Raw genomic sequence first — 17,026 nt, 5'->3', positions numbered from 1 at the left:
TTGTTTGCCAGCTTCCAATATAACCCCCAACTATAATTCATTCTACCACAACACCTATAGGCCAGTGAAATGCTGAGTAGAGGTCACCCCAGAGACACATTGTCTTATCGTCAGATAGCGTGATGACTTCATCTGCACTGATCAGTTGAGGACTGTCGTGTAGGAATGACGCCCCGTCAGAAGACAATGCCCAGAGACATGCATGTTGTATAATTTACAAGTTTTAATGAACATTTGCTGTATACACAAGTGCTTTATTTACATGTGATACAGTATTTACAGAGTGCCGTTCTAATTTAGTCAAAAGAGTCTACCATAAAGAAAATCATGGTTCTTACTCAAACCTCAAAATAACCACCACAATCATCTCCCTATAAGCCACAAGTATATATATATATAAAGTAGATGCTCCATCACAAACAAAAAGATTTCAGACTGCAGTCCAAGTTTGGAGGAAACTCCTGACCCTGGTACAAAGTGGAAACAAGGCACCATCTTTATTAGAATACATGTTTGGAGGATCAGTGGTAACGCTTTCCTTCAACACAAACATTTCATTCATTTGGTTCAGACAGAAAATTACCAATGGTTAGTGATGAAAACTAACTTGCCTCCTGGAGCCTGTATCCATAAAATCCTGCATCAGGTTATTGAGTACAGAAAAAAAAAGGTACAAAACAATAATCCAGAATGTTATTATTTGGTTAATTTGTACAAATGAAATTTACATATAGCCAAAGTACCTTTGAAGTAAACAAAAAAATAAAAGCTATGAAAGGCAAGCTAAATTGAACGATGGAAGGGCCATATGACAAATATGCTACTTGAGTATTCCTTTAACACAGAGATGTCAAACTCATTCCAGGGAGGGCCGAGTGGCTGTGGGTTTTCTTTCCTCCCTTGATTGATGAATTAAGGTCACTAATTAGTAAGGAACTCCCCACACATGGTTGTCTAGGTCTTAATTGCAAGGAAAAACCAAAAACCTGCAGACACTAGGCCCTCCACGGAATGAGTTTGACACCACTGCTTTAATATTTCACAATACACATTTCACAAGACATCACAATCAAATGATTAAGCATTAGAAGTGTTTGAATGAACTTCAGGAATCATCCATATCTTAAGTCTAGACTATTGCTTCGGGAATGTGAACTGAAAACATTTTCCATAGCTATTAAACAAATGGGGCCATAATTTTTGGGGGCAAAAATGACATACGATTTGGACACCAGGAGTACAATCATACAGTGGCTTCACTTAGGAATGGATTGGCAAAAGAGTGGGTCAACTGCTACACCTACTCAAGTTAAGGTTCTTCCTGCTGGTTATTGTAACGCATGGTGGTAGTCCGGTAAATATTCAGAAAACTTCACTTCTATGGGTATTAGATTGATGGATATGCATGCTTATACTCTGGCTATTAACAGAGTATATGACAAGCATAAAACAGTGAATTGCTGTTCTAAACTGGTTTTACAACCATTTGAGATAAAGGTCTTGGATAAAAACAGTGGCAGCATGGTATGTTTTTTGCAGAATTACACCCCCCCCCCCCCCCTCAAACTCAGAATGCCAGAGAGCTTAGTAGGAATGGCTTAAAAACAACACATTTCAAGCACAAAAGAGACAGTAGTGGTTTAACACTAGTTACATTGTGATTTTTGTATAAATAATAAATCCCATGATCAAATTTGTCACGCTTTCCTTCAAAGTTAATTTATATATCCAAGAATTATGATATGCGGCTCATGATAACCAAAAGATAGTGTACAGAACGTTTGTTTATGTGGCTACTTGATGACTAAAATGCTATAAAACATTTGACCATACCTGCACACCTTTCCTTTCTTTGAATTTACATTCAGAATACACAATTTTTCAGTTAAAAAATATATTTATGTACAGTTACTAGGGCTGGCACAATTACCGTATAACCGCGTAACCAACGGTTGTGGATGAAGACCGCCAAGACGGGACGGCCGGGCATTCGTGCATTTGAGTCCGTTTCTGCGGTAACATGTACTCTTAACGTGATGAAACCTTTTCGCTCCTTGCTGAAATAAGAAACTAGCAAACTCCCCCACAATGCATCAGAAAAATAAGTAATTACATTTCTATGGCAGCACATGCAGTCAGGAGCGAAGGAGGAGAAAAATGTGTGTAAAAACAAAAACAGTTATTACAGAGACCGCGGTCATTTGGCTGGCCAATTACCATCATTCAAAATTCAATGACCTTCACAACCCTAACAGTTACAGTATATTACCATTTGCATTATTTCTGCAAACGTTCCTTATTTACAAATGGTGGTTCATTCGTTGAATATGCTGTCCAATGAGGGGATTCGATTAGGCTAGCCCAGGCAGGCGTAGTTTGCACCGGGTGAAAAGTGATTGCAATCGTTTTGTGACCGGGGTGCTTCCCGGGCATGAGCCGGGTGCACCGTTCTGGCCGACAGCAAAGTCAGCTCAAAACAAAAAAAAGTGACGTAGGTTAAGCACGTGGAGTGATGAGTAGGATTCTGTGTTCACAAGCAAAAGTGACTGATTAAAAATCTATCTGCCTTCCCAATGAAAACTAGTTTAAAATGTTATTTTTTTGATAAGTTATTCGTTTTGAGAAGGGTTCACCTCCCTCACAGTCTTCACCCGGTCACGTGATGGGCACTGCCAGGTGCAAACCGGGCCAGTTTAATAGAATCCCCTCAAGGATTCAATCAGGACAACAGGGGAGTGAATGACGCACCAATCAGGAATGGATCAGTCGCTGTCGCTCTCATTCTGGTACTTGGCTGTTGCTTTGATGGCACGGCCATTTTGCAAAGGCATCTCCTCGTAATCGCTCCTTCATAGAAAATAAATATATACCAGTCTGAGCAGAAACACATTTAGACATTCAAAGCAGGCATATGCAGACTCCGATATCTAGAATTGATCTCAAGACAGTGACGCCTACATCTTTAAGTAGAACGATGTATAACAAAGGCAATGAGAGACAGTGAATCAACATGACTACTTACCCGTATATGACTTCATCATCTGAGTCATTGAGCATGGAGAATGCAGGATTATCCTTCAACTGGGAGTCTAATACACAAGATAATGAGATTGACAAGGCAATAAGTAACCAGACTCATCTTTCAAATCTCATTGCATATTTTTCTTCTCCTCAAGAATCACTTACCATAAATGGCGTCTTTTGAGGGGGAATACACAAATGCTAATGTGTACAAGTAAAAGTTGAGTAATCCATAGAAAGATAAAAATTCAGCTGGTATGTCGAGTTAAGGATCAGATCTAAGTAAACATATCTAATGCATGCAAAGCTCATCAAGATGACCATTTTTTTAAACCTATGCTACTGACTGCAGAATTCACAATAGAAGAGAAGACGTCAGTGGCAGGTAGCGAAGCGGTTACGATTGATGGGCCAGTAACCGAAAGGCTGCTGGTTCGAACCCGAAAGCTGACAATATTAAAAATCTGTCCATATGCCCTCGAGCAAGGCACTTAACACTGATTGCTCCTGTAAGTCACTCTGGATAAGCGAGTCTGCTAAATGACAAAAAAAAAGACATTGACAAGAAAGGATATAGTTCTGGTAATGGGTTGACAACTCAGCCACAAAGTTGTCTTGCAAAGCCTTGGCACCAAACCTAAGATAGAGTATCGCCATGCTAGAGGGAATGGAACAAATGAGATAATATTATTATTATTATTGTTTGATCCATCCAGTTTAGATACCATGACCAGGCTCAATAGAAGTCAACAGGTGACAATGGCCGTACCTTATTACCAGGACCACAAACGTCAGCGCAGTCAGAAACTTCAGCCGGAGATCTGATGACCAAGATGAGACCACAGTACAATAAAAATAATATTAGGAAAGGCTAAATGAGAGTGGATGTATCAAATACAACCCCTAACTCTATTGGGATTAGAATATGACAAATGCATCATTGTTACCGGTATAGGGCATGTTCTTGAGCTCAGAACAAGCTCTGACGATGAGGAAGATGAGATACAGGACATACAGGGTCACCACCACCAGGAAGAAAATCTTCATGCCCTGGAAGTACAACAAAACCTTTAATCAACATGATGGGCGTTGCACTACTACCTCCACCGTCAATGTCCAAACTTCTACCAGGTTGAACAATATATATAATTATACACTGGACATGTGCTTCTGAATTCTCCATAAAAATGATCTCACAGAAGGTAAATGTGTTCCACTCACCTGGAAGTTAGCGATGTCCACTTTGTACTGGTAGGTGGGGTCCTGTAGCTCATTGACCCTGTGGATGTAAAGGAAATTAGAGCTCATAACATCCTTTTCTAAACAGAGTATGTTATACAGTGTTAGTTTGACAGAGTCCTTCAGACTTACGTTTGCCATATCCCCAAGGTAACTGCTGAGAGCCACAGGAGGCCGACAATGACCAGTTTAGGAAGATAGAACGTCAGACACTTCCTCTCTCCCTGAGACAGGAACCAGAATAATCCAGGATTAGAAGAAAAAAAAAAAAAAAACAGGACACCAGACTTGATTTTGGGTTCCAATACTAAAATATCGAGTTTGGTTAAAGATGAATGTGAGACCCACCTGAACCCGGATGCCGTGGTAGACACAGAGCCAGAAGAGCAGCAGGGAACACAGGAAGAGGGCCTGGAAGAATGCATCCAGAGTCCTCGGAAACCAGCTGTTAACCAGGAACGACAGTGGGAAAAATGGATCTGAAACACAAGAACCCCAGCCATCAAAACAGGTAAAAACCTCAAAGACCTAAAGACTGTAGTATATATGGGTTTTAACAGCAAGGTTAGGCCGTCAGAAGGGTACGGTCAAATATATTACACTGTTTAAATATCAAGGCCTGGTGTGCAGTGGAAGGCACAAAGGAAAGAGTGGTAAACAACTCAATGACTCACCGTTATACAGCAGTAGTAGAGGCAGCAGGATGGACATCCACTTCTGCTCAATGCCCCAGTCTCTCATGGAAAACTTCCTCAGAGAGTGAGCAAACATGCACTGCAATACACAACAGCAAAGACTAACATACAAAGACAAACATAGACAGCAGAAACAATAAAGATGGATTCAATTGCATAGATCTCTTACCGTCACCATGAAGGTCAAAACCACAAAGACAAACCGGAACCAGATCTCCACTTGAGAGAACGAGGGATTATACATCTTCCACTGAGAGAGAGGAGAAAGAAATGTGTCATTGAAATGCAGTTCAAAGCCACTGTGTGTCAGTAGGATGAGACGCATCTTCAGAAACAGCCAGCTGACAGTTTAAACAGGTTTTCCAGCCAGTGTGTTGTGAGCTCACCATGAAGTTGACCTTGACTTCGTAGGTGATGTTCTCCAGGCCTTTGAAGCTGACATTGATCTGGTACTGTGTGTAATTCAGATAGCCCAGGTGCACCACGATGATCTCATCACACTTCTGCAGGAGGAAACAGCAGGATAGATGCCTTGTTCATTGACCAATTGGTTGGCTGATAACTGATTGATGACTGACTAGTCAATTGGCTGACAAACTGGTTAACTGATTAATGAATGTATAGACCGATATATTGATTGCCACTCACAGCGCCACAGTGCAGCATTCGGGATTTCTGGTGCACGTTGCTGCGGATGTGCATGACGCTGGCATCCTGCATGACTCCCTTCAGCTCCACATTGATCTCAAAGTGCTGCAGGAAGTCCACCACTGAATAGAGACAAAGGCAACAAAAACAAGTAAATATCCATATGACATAAATGTCTTAGAAGGAAAAATACCATCATTTATAAGGGAGTAGATCTCACCAGTGCTGTGTTCCACCTGCATTATACAGGTGAGCCATAGCTGTTGGTTATAGGTGGAAAGGGGCGGGGACTGCAGGATGAAGGGACCAGTCTGAAACCATATTAGATCCATACTCAGAACATCACAATGTCAAAGAGTGGACATCAAGCTGTGTCCAGGACTTGTGGGATCTAAGTGTTCATTTTGGACTGTGCACTTCTTCCTCCCTTTTACCCTCCCAGTATCACAAATATGTGTAAGCATCAGGGTGGTGTGAGTTTGTGCACTAATAAAAGCCATTTCTGACATAAAGCAAACAGTTCAAGCACATTCCCTGCAATCCTGGAAAGACATGTATTTATATGTTTGCTTGTCTTACCTTTATGGATTGATTTTTGTCCAGCAGTTCATCTCCACTGTATTTAGTCTCCGCAAGGATTTTAGGACCTGCAGAAGAATGAACAAAGTAAGCAAAATATTTCTCCAGGTCTTCAGGACCAGGTCAGGACCAGACAAAGTTCCTGCACAAACAGGCTTGTCACACCTATAGGCAAAACTAAGTCCTTAGTCTCCTCGACTAGATCCCTTTCCTACAGCAAATCCACCATTGTGCAGACATAGCATTTACAACATTCTTTTCACTTTAGGAAAATGGTGTAATATTACCAATAAGGATCTTTCTAGTAAGGCTTTAATTAAGAGAAAGAGAGCGAGAAGAAAGTGGACTTATCAGGATTTCCTTGCAGATAAAACTTCAGCCAGTAGACGCCAGTCATCACCCTCTGATTATGTTGGCTGGCTGCTGCATCACCCTAACTAGCCTTTCTGGCTCACTGTTTCCCAACAGTAATATAGACTTGGGCCCACTGCTGGTATACTTAGAGTGTGCACATTGATATAATATATAAAAACTACATACCTGCTATACCAATGAAGACAGTGAGGCCAAAACAGATCAAGAACACCACAAAGACCAAAACAAAGTGTCTTTTGGAGAGTGTGTAGAGCCGCATGGGGGCTAGCCTGAAATTGAGAAAGGATATCATGCTACAATCAGTTTCCTGAAAACAATCGGAGTCCTCTCTCTGTGATGAACATTTCTTGATTTAAACACCTATGCTCAAGACATTAAGAGGTTGTCATAATAAAATCGAAGCATAAGCCAAATCAGTAATTTAGGCTAGTTTAGGAAGTCTGAGAGGCTTATTATCTGGCCAGCTATAAATTACACACCATCAGCTTTTGGAAACGTTAGATAAGCAATTAGCCACATTAGAAATGTTAATATATTGCTTAGTAACACACACCGGTACCAGAATATAAGACAAACGAAAAAACACCTGCCACCAAAAACACGGTGGCGTGCAAACTAGTTAGTTAACGTGTAAAGTAACGTAGGTGTGTCTGTCAACTTTGCATAGGATCCCGTTGAAAGCAGACGACTGGCAGAAACTAACGTTTTGAGATTAAAATGTACGATATGAAGTGGCAACAATACAACTAAGTTGTAGATCGTCTTAAACATGTGAACTTACACATCCATTTCTGTAGATTCTCACTCTAGAATCAAGATCAAATCAAAACGTCTAGGTAAAATCCACATCCGTATACATCAGTCTGTATGCGACAACCAAATGAAACGTCACCACTGGATGTCGCGGGACTGAAGTCACGTGGGGACAAGAGAGTAGGAGGAGCTTCTTATTGTAGCTCAGTTAGAGGGAGTGGATTTGGTCGTTGCAAGCGCATAAATCAGATTTTCATCCTCATTTCAACTCTAATGAAAAACATGTGATTTCAATTTTGTCTGTATACATCAAGACCCATCATGCATCCAAACCATTCATGTATATGAACCCTGGATTTCTGATGCTGTGTATTGGCCATTGTTAGGCTTTGAAGCCACCTGTCGGCCATATTAGCATTCCCAGGAGGAGCAGTCCATAGGAATTAATGGACAAAATGACATGTATTTAAGTATATTTTATTGTAGTGGGGACAGTAGCATTAGTAATATCAAAATATTATACTTTAAGGAAAATGTTTTAATATATTTTTGACATTTTTATGTTTAGCTCACATAATATAATTTAAAAGTATACATTAAGGTATCTGTAATATAATACATGTCAAAAACGAATGTAGACATGAATAAATACATTTCTATAATTTCCTAAATTTGTTTTACAATGGTCGGGGAGTGCCAAGATGTAGGCACGGTGGTTTCAACACAGCGCACCCTATAGGTAATCTAGTGTATATATAAATAATTTATCTAAATTGACTATTTAATCTGCTGTTAGACTAAATACGATGATTGCACACTGTATGGTTGCAGAGATACTTTTGAGAAGATGGGAAACTCCATTGAAATCGTATTAACGATGTGTACATTGCCCCTGCGTCGTCAATGGGCCGCGCGGTGCATTCTGGGCTGTTTTGGGACAAGAAGAGCGCTCCTTCAAGGATGTGAATGGGAGTCAATTGGGCGCCAGCTCAAAACCCCCAAATTAGCATGAATTTCGTGAATAAGAAATACAACATTACAAATCTTTTCCGAGATGTAAGATAACTAACATTTTCTCTGTAATACCGAATAGCTTTGGAATCGTGACATTATGAACTTTCGAGGAAAATAGGTTTATCGACCCATACCTTTACTTTGAGAAGGGATTGCGTGACGATTTTAGCAACTGCGTGACATCGTGAACGCGATTGGTTGACAGTCTGCTGGTGGGAGACCCAATAGGATTCCTATCTCCTCCTTTCTTTAAAATCTCTGATGGTAAGGCTATTTTGTAAAACCTCTGATTTGTGTTGTGGTTACTCAAAACAGTTGCAAAACGTTTTGTTTTGCAAAGAAAACTCGCGTTTCTATTGGAAAGATGAAGGTAGGTCCCGCCCTGTTTGCTGAATCTGTCCAATAGAAACACAAGTTTTCGTTCCATTTTGCAACTGTTTGGAGTAATGAATACACCCCAACACTTGTTGCCTTCACTCATTGGCCTGTGCCTATATCATATAGGCAGGCTTCTGCCATAATGACCTTAGAATTTTCTTGTATTAACAGCAGAAGTAACAGCATTTTTAAAACGAAGGTAGCCTATAGGGACACATCATATTTGACGTAAGATCCCATAAAACCGAAAGATAAATAATGAAACGCGTATCTAAACCTGCAAAACACGGAACTATCCAAAGAAAACCAGTGATGCTTTATAGCGCACCTGAACCACAATGCGCCATGTTGAGGGTGGTGCATGGCTGCAGCTGGATATTCTGTAAAGGCTATATCCATATTGTAAATACACATTGACAAATGTTATTAATTGTATCATTATGTTAATACCTACATGAAAATCAAATGCAGTTAATAGGCCTATGTATGCTCACAAATGCTTGTTCATTGTAGAGTAATGATTGAATTAACACAAATACATATATTGGATTATTTAATATTGGTGTAGTGACCCTATAATTTACCTGTAAAAACGATCGTCGCGGTAAGGTGTCAGGTCTTCCTTTAATTCGTTATAGACCTCTTGTATCTTCTTACAGAAATATTTAAATTCACTGTATAGAGGGTTTTCGAAGGCGGAGTAGTCGGTGTCCATCGTGCCGGTGTCTGAGCTCTGAAAATGGCGATGGGAAATAATCCGCAGCCTTTACAAAACAATGCCGGTTTCTCTTTTGTGTTCTCTCGTTTAATTGAAACTGCAGGCAAAGCTTTTTTGTTCGTGCAGGTCTAAAGAAAAAGCACAAAAAACGAGGGGGCGGAAGCGAACATACAAATACAGCGGTGAGAATCACGTGACAATTCAGCACCACGGAGAGAGGGAAGCGACTGTGATTGAAGATCAATGCTCCTACAGCTTTTCATCTGCATTTCTGCACGGATACAAGGTTTACTACATTAAGAGAAAGCTATTTTCTATGGGACTTATGTGCCCAACACACTTTGTTTTAGAGGGCTACTGCTACTAGGAATTCCAATTGTAGCTTCACAATAGTAAATAGTAAAGTTGATCATTGTTAAATGGAATTAGTAAACTATTAGAATAAACCTGTACAAGGATAAAGAAATCATAAATGTTTCATTATGAAACACCTACAGGGTTCCCACAGGGTTCCAAGGCACTCTGTAGTGCTTGAACGATAAAATAGCACATCCCAAACAGACTAGACACAAAACAAAATCTGAAACAATGACATTTTATTCAAAAGATGCGTGACATATACAATTGTAAAATAATTAACATGGCATGCCTTACTACCGTTCACTATAAACATTCAGTCACCAAATCACTCAGATTTTTTCAAGTTTTTTTTCTCCTATATATGTCTACAACTACATGTACAAAGCACATTTCTGATCAAACGAAAAGCCAAATCCTACAATGTCTACTACAGGTTACCACCTCAAATGAATTCATTTAGAATCCTAAACCAGTGTCCAAGGGAGATCTATACATGTTTTCAGTGGCTTATCCAAACGGTCATGTCATGTGGACTGATGTGTGAGTTGTATTGAAATAATGCACAATCAAAATTGACCAGTCAGTCAACACCATGAATGCGTAGATTTCCATTGCATGGTGAGAATAAACAAAAAGATAAAACTCTTAACGGAGTGAAAAAGGTTTCGCTTTCTCGAGGGGGAGAATTGGTGGAAATACACACACTGAAGAAGTTAACATAGATAACACTTATGGGATCGGTTGACCTCACAATTGAACACACTTGACACATACTTCCTTAAATGACTACTACCAACTACACTCAAGGACAGGGCACTTCATCAGATCTTCTCCCATCCACTGCAAACTTCACAGAACACATATTGAAAAGTTGTCTCTTCCCTACTTGCCCACCCCCTCCCATGATCTGACAAATAGGCTACACCAGTAACAAACCCCTTTCAACAGAAAGAAATGTTCAGCAAAGTCAACAAGTTATGTACAGCCTTTAGCTTAAGAAAAAAATCTCAGAAATAAATGTACAGACCAGCAAAAAGAAATTGAATATCATAGTTTCCCCCACACTACTAGTGTGAAGGGTTGTCAAACAGTGTTGGTGAGGGGAGGACCTTTCTTTAGAAAATATTGCACAACAAAATTGTTAACACAAAAATGAACATTGACAGACATGTTTAAGAAATTTTATTTTCTTTGAATCAGGTCCATCTTAATCCCACCCCAACCAACAACTATCACATGCAGCTCAGAGGAAGAAAGAAAAATCTAATCTAATAATCTCATTGCTGTCAAGACCATGATGTGTGGATCTGGTCCGGAGTGATCTCTCTCTGTCACACAAGTGATCTAGGCCCCTTTGTATTAATCTTCCAAATTATAGTATTTCCATTTTTTGGCACACACGTTTTGAAGTGATCCTAACCATCCATCAAATAGATATTTTAGTTTGATTTAAAAAAAAAAAAAAAAAAATTCCAATGATATGTTTGAAAATTAGTAGTGTGGATGATGTTAACAGGTATCTTACCACACTTAAGTCTGCAAATATTTGAAGTGTCTATCTGCTTTTGCGCCAGCATCCATCCCCAGCCCTGCAGACTGTTCACAACGCATAGAGACCCAAGCCAGGATGTCTAACAAAAACTAGTCAGCTTAAAAGATTGCAGTTTCAGCTTGCCAAGTTCTAACAGGTTAAGATAACCTCAATTAAGGAGAACGCTATCTTCAAAGACTGAAAGAATAGAAAGATGTCAGGTTTCTCAGGGATTATAGTGTATTTCTATATTTATACTACTGTACTACAGCTATCCGCCATAATATTGAACATACACAGTGGGCTACGATGAAAACAACTGTCCAACTCCACCAGATCATTTTACAATATTTATGAATGATATGTGGCAGTTATTTACATGACTTAAAAATTATAATAATAATAATAATAATAATAATAATGAAATGGCATAGGTGAAATATACAAAAGTATTTCCTGTACCTTGCTTACTCCTTTAGTGTGGGCTTAAGAGTAGGACACGCCTACACGATGACGCTCACTTCACAGAAGTGACAGCAAGTGACAAATTACTTCATGTCAGGGAAACAAAGGTCGGATTGGTGAACTCTTACCTCTAGGATCTTTGTTTGTGTCCCCGTCAATATGTCACCATGATAAAAAGGGGAGATACAGGATAACGGTCACAACTATTCTGTAAAACCATTTTAAAACACACCGATTTTGTAGTGTACAGAACAGCATTTCAATTAAGTCTGTCTCTCCCAAATAAAGCAGACATCTTGAAATCCATGTAAACAAGGTACTAAGATTGTATAATAAACAACATGAATACGAAGAACAATTACAATGTTAAAATTCATATCTGAATACTGTATGACCTATTCGTAACAAGAGGAAAAACAAATGCAGAGATACATTAAACCATATGAGCTACATCATCTTTTTTTTCCTTCAAATTCCAAGGACTGCCGTTCAGCTTACATCTTTTACCTCTCCAGAGTTTCTGACAACAGGGAAATCAGACAACTTGCGCATTTGCGTGTGCTAGTGCTCCAACAATACAATGCATATTTTGAAACCTCAAATCCAGCCAAGATAGATTTGGATTGTAACAAAACACATGGCAGATAACTAAAAAATAACATTTCAAAAGCCTAGATTTCCCCCCCAGAAAGTTTGATCTTTAGGTGTAAAAACCTAAACGCCAAAGCAGTGTTATAAAGTGATGATAACGGTTTCATACAGCAACGGATTTCAGTGCCCAGTAGTACCTGTACGCTCTGGAAAGAAAAAAACGACATCTTCAATCTTCCAGATAGTTTTTTCAAGTATTACTGCTGCTCCTTTTTAAAACCGCACAGAGAGAACGACTCATCTCTCGGGACCATACCGACAGGAAACCCAAACCGTTAGAAGGTTGTAAGTTAAGTCTTTCCACTAGCTAGCTTTCATTAGCTAAAGCAGCATTTATTTGCATGACGACTACAGAAAGCTGAGCTCTTGGGCCCTGTAAGCAGTACAGGGGACCGCTGACTGTGCCAAGGCAAACTATGGCCCTGCTCCAACGCCTGCAGCCCATGCTTATTGCACCCTCTGGTGGCCACATTGGGCAGTGCAGCACCACAGTGTCTCGTTTTCTCGCTTGCGATGCGATATGCAAACAGAGTTCATTTCAGTCTTTTCTCCAATATTAAAGTAACTTCAAATTAAATAATCTTGTCCTTCCAGCAGGTGTTCCGATCCTCGCTAGTATTCAGTGTAAGAGGGGGTGGGACCTCATTTGAGGCGTTGAGTAACATTAGCAAGAGCCACTGCGAAGGCTTGAACAGCAGAGAACGGGTACTGGAAGTCCAGGATGTAGGCGTTGCCGTCAATCCTGCCAAACTGCATCACCTGGTCACAAACACAAACAAACACAGTCAGAGAACATAGACAGGAAGCTAACAAACAACATTTCAGATTGTCTGAGCTATTTCCCTACTGAATGCTGAATTATATTTATTCCATGTCATATTCTTAGAAACTAATGGATTCACTCTTCTACATTCCTACACTATCTATACCCAACTTCCCATCTATGTGTAAAAACTACATCTCTAGCCAACTCACCTGTCTCCCCTCCAGTTCGATCTGGAAGTTCTTGGCCGACTCCTGTGTGACACGTCCCCCAAAGTCCAGCTGGTAGACCTGAGTGGCCTCATTCCACAGTGGCTGCTTGTTGGCCATCACATAAACAAAGCCCTGGCTTCCCAACCCGCGGTCCTCCTTCTCATTGGCCTTGCGGCACTTGATCTCCTCTAGCTCGCTGGCCGCCCGTAGGCTCCTCTTGCTCTTCCAGCCCTTCTTGCCGCTCTGGCACTGATTGAGCAGCTCATCCCCGCTGATGAAGAGCTCAGGTTCACTCTCTGAGCTGTCCTGAAATTCGCTGTTTGTGGGAGCCTTGTTCAGCTTCTTAGCCTTCAGCTGCTGCTCCTTCTGGCCTTTGGGCTTCTTCTTTTCCCTGCTGCCCAGCCGCGGGCTGGAGATCAGAGAGTTGAAGTCACCCAGGGCCCGGCCCTCCTTCTTGGATTTGCCTCCCTCGGCGATGGCCGGTGCATTGGCCTCCTCAGCCCTGCCATCTGCCCGCTTGCGGTTCTTCTTGCCAAACTTCTCAGCACTGCTGGGCACGGGGCTCTCGTTGAGGGAGAGGACCTCCTGGAAGCCCTCTCCGGCCTCCATTGCCATGGCCTCTGGTGAGCCACCATGACCCTGCAGCTGCAGCTCTGCTGGGGGCGGTGGAGGGGGAGGCGGTGGGGGAGGAGGGGGAGAGAGGACTGACTTGTCCACCATCATCTGAGAGTGCTTGGGGGGCATGGGGGGCAGTGTCCCCGAGGGGCTGGGCATGGGGGGGCAGGGGTTGTAGGTGCCCCAGGGGGTGTGTAGGGCAATGGGGGGGATGGGGAGCCCGGCACAGGAGCTTCCCCCCGGGTACATTGGAGGGAGGGGGCAGCAGGCCAGGTTAGACAGGTTGGCTGGATAGCCAGGTGGGAGGACCAGGGTGGCATCCTGCTGGTTGAAAGGGACCGGGGCCACCATCTCCTTAGGGGAGCAGAGACGGGGAGAGCCTGGCATGGGCTGCTGCTGGGGCCCACTATAGGTTGTGCCAGGAGCGTACTGAAGGGAGATCTGGTAACCTGCAGCTGCAGCGGCAGCCTGGAAAGAGGCAGCACTGGGGCTGGTGGGGGACTTGGGGGAGAGGATGAAAGGCAGCCGGGAGATGTCGAGGTGCTGGGCTGGGCTGAGGATTAGCGGGGGTGGTTTGTGGGGTCCGGTGTGGCCAGCAGAGCTCAGAGTACCGGTCCGTTCCTGGGGCACCCACACCTCCTCAGTGGTGGCTGGGTCCCACTGGTATGGCGGTGGCCTCTTGACTGTCAGTCCAGACACATCTGCACCCCCTAGTGCCAGATGCCTCAATGACTGACTCAGTGCTTCATCCTCTGTGAAGGCTGAGTTCACATAGTCAGCCCTGTCTCTGTTCCCACCTCCTCCTCCATTCCCAGAGCCATCCAGGTTGTATGAGGATTGAGAGACTAGGGGAGAAGCGCTGTTGGAGTGGACGATCACCGTGCTGTGAGGAGCTCCATTCCCTGGAGGAAAATCCTGTCTAATGATTGTACCTCCTGCGATTCCATTCGCAGTCCCACTGGGAGCACTGCTGGCTGCACTGCTAAGCCCACTGCTGTTACTACTGCACTGACTGCAGGTGTACAGGGCTTTGGGCACCCTTTGTTGGTAGGAAGACGCCAGTGCAGCATTTTGGGATTTGGCTTTAGTGGGCAGGGTCCTCTGAGGGTCCAGCATCTGGGAAACTTTGAGAGCGGCCTCTCGGCTGTTCCGCCTGAGTGTGGCATGGATCAGACTGCTGTCCAGCCTCTGTCCGGTGCTCCTCCCCCCTGTGGTGTTCTGATTGGCTGTGTCGGGGTAGGGGGGCGGATCTCCACTGGGTATGGAATAGCGGGGAACGGTGAGCCTGTTGAGGGTTGCCGAGGCGTAGGGCAGCTGAATCTTCTTCCCGTCTGTTGAGGAAGAAGAGGAGGTAACCCGGAGGGTTGCTGAGCTTCCCGGGACCTGGAGCGTGTAAATGTTCTGGTTGCAGACAAGCCGCGTTCGAGGCCGGCACACCTCTTCCACGTTACCCCTGCTGTCAAACGTAGTTATCCGCTCGTAGCCTAGCGGCGTTGGGTACTGTGCCGCCTGCTGGCCAGGAGGATACAGGGAGAACTCGCCCTTCTTCAGGCACAGGTCCACTGGCGGCGGGGTGCCGTTACTGCCCCCAGCCTGTCCAGAGGCGGCGTTGGCTGCTGCAGCAGAGGCAGAGGCTGCAGCTGCGGCCACCGTCCCAGGGTAGGGGGGCGGGGGGTTCATCTTGCTGAGCTCCAGAGGGGCGCTGAACACCACCGTGTCCCCCTCAGCCAGCTGGGGGGCAGAGCGGGTGGGTTTAATCTTCAGCAGGTGCTCATGTTCCACACTGACCCTTCTCTCAGCCACCAGCCCCCCTGCAGGGTGGGGGACAGGGATCTGGAGCGCACCCTGTTGGAGCTGGTGCACTGCTGCACCTGACACCTGAGAGGGGACAGATATCTGGAGCTGTTGCTGCATCTGATGGTGCTGTTGTATCTGCTGCTGTTGCTGCATCTGATGGTGCTGCTGATGCTGTTGTTGTTGCATATGCTGCTGTATCTGTTGCTGCTGTTGCTGCAGCTGCTGTGTGTGTTGCTGCTGCTGTAACTGCTGCTGGAGCTGTTGTTGGTGCTGGAGCTGTTGTTGGTGTTGTTGTTGGATGTGCTGCTGCTGTTGCTGCATGTGCTGGATCTGCTGTTGAATGTGTTGCTGCTGCTGCTGGATCTGCTGCTGCTGCATCTGTTGGTGTTGCAGCATCTGCTGCTGCTGGATCTGCTGTTGATGTTGCTGTGCCAGTTGCTGTTGGTGATGTTGCTGCGCTAGTCGTTGTTGCTGTTGTTGTAGCTGTTGATGGTGATGCTGAAGCTGCTGTTGTTGTTGATGCTGAATTTGTTGTTGCTGATGATGTTGCTGCAGTGGTTGTTGATGGCTCTGTGGATGGCTTTGTTGTTGTTGTTGGTGGTGATGAGAGGGAGGAGGCCCAACCAGAAGCCGGCTCATCTCCAGCCCTCCAAAGATGACCTGTCCAGGACTGGAGTACCTGCTGGGAACCGTGTACTGGGCGGTCAGGATGGTGTCCTGGCCCTGGTCAGACGACCCCCCTGCCCCTGCAGAAGCCACGGAGGAGATGGCCGTGGGATTGGATAGGACGTCCAGCTGGACGTTCTGATTGGCTAGGAGGGACTGGACCAGGCCGATGCTCTGGGTGGGGGACATGGCCTGGGCGGGACTGTGGATGGGGGCAATGGGGATGTTGACAGTGCAGGGAGGGTTGTCGTCGGCCACGCCCGAGGCCCCGGTGACTGGCAGGTCATCCTCATCCTCACTGAAGACGTTGGGGCTGAACACAGGCAGGTTGATGTAGTCCATAGAGATCTTACGCACCTCCGGCAGGTAGATGGTCATCTGTCTGGGCTGCAGGTGGAGCAGACTTGTCTTGTAGATCACTGAGAGAGAGAGAGATAAGTGGAGGGATAGAGAGAAAGCAATAGAAGGGAGGGGCAAAAGAAAGAGGGGAGAAGGTTGTTACATTCATTGGAACCATAGTTAAATCATTTAAATTTCCCTCAGAAG

At 43.9% G+C, this 17,026-nt stretch overlaps 2 protein-coding genes across 4 annotated transcripts in view; both read right to left on the bottom strand.

Annotated features, from left to right (window-relative positions):
• Positions 1-203: 203 nt before the first annotated feature.
• On the bottom strand, positions 204-9,693 carry tmem181 (transmembrane protein 181). 2 transcript variants are annotated; one of them, XM_021600774.3, is made up of 17 exons: positions 9,287-9,693; positions 6,723-6,826; positions 6,183-6,250; positions 5,824-5,914; positions 5,604-5,725; positions 5,342-5,458; positions 5,125-5,205; positions 4,935-5,034; positions 4,609-4,739; positions 4,393-4,484; positions 4,243-4,300; positions 3,969-4,071; positions 3,791-3,842; positions 3,597-3,679; positions 3,187-3,276; positions 3,023-3,089; positions 204-2,847 (listed from the first exon to the last, which is right to left on the bottom strand). In XM_021600774.3, exons 1-17 carry the CDS (start codon positions 9,415-9,417, stop codon positions 2,763-2,765), a joined length of 1,575 nt encoding a protein of 524 aa, XP_021456449.1. In that variant the 5' UTR covers positions 9,418-9,693; the 3' UTR covers positions 204-2,762. The 2 variants fall into 2 exon arrangements, with proteins under 2 accessions (XP_021456449.1, XP_021456450.1); XM_021600775.3 differs by lacking the exon at positions 9,287-9,693 and adding an exon at positions 7,339-7,476.
• A 308-nt stretch (positions 9,694-10,001) lies between these two features.
• tulp4a (TUB like protein 4a) overlaps positions 10,002-17,026 on the bottom strand; it is a 53,848-nt gene continuing 46,823 nt past the window's right edge. For both annotated transcript variants that reach the window (XM_036975985.2, XM_036975984.2), the window contains exons 13-14: positions 13,403-16,899; positions 10,002-13,186 (exon numbers count right to left, since the gene is read on the bottom strand). In XM_036975985.2, the coding sequence (XP_036831880.2) occupies positions 13,070-13,186; positions 13,403-16,899 (3,614 nt within the window). In that variant the 3' untranslated portion in view covers positions 10,002-13,069. The remainder of the gene's footprint in view (positions 13,187-13,402; positions 16,900-17,026) is intronic.

This window comes from Oncorhynchus mykiss, chromosome 4 (assembly GCF_057628025.1).
Source record: "Oncorhynchus mykiss isolate SJ-2025 chromosome 4, ASM5762802v1, whole genome shotgun sequence".
In the NCBI taxonomy this organism is placed as follows: domain Eukaryota; kingdom Metazoa; phylum Chordata; class Actinopteri; order Salmoniformes; family Salmonidae; genus Oncorhynchus; species Oncorhynchus mykiss.
The sequence above is the reverse complement of the archived record's forward strand: the minus strand, read 5'-3'. Positions and strand labels throughout refer to the sequence as shown.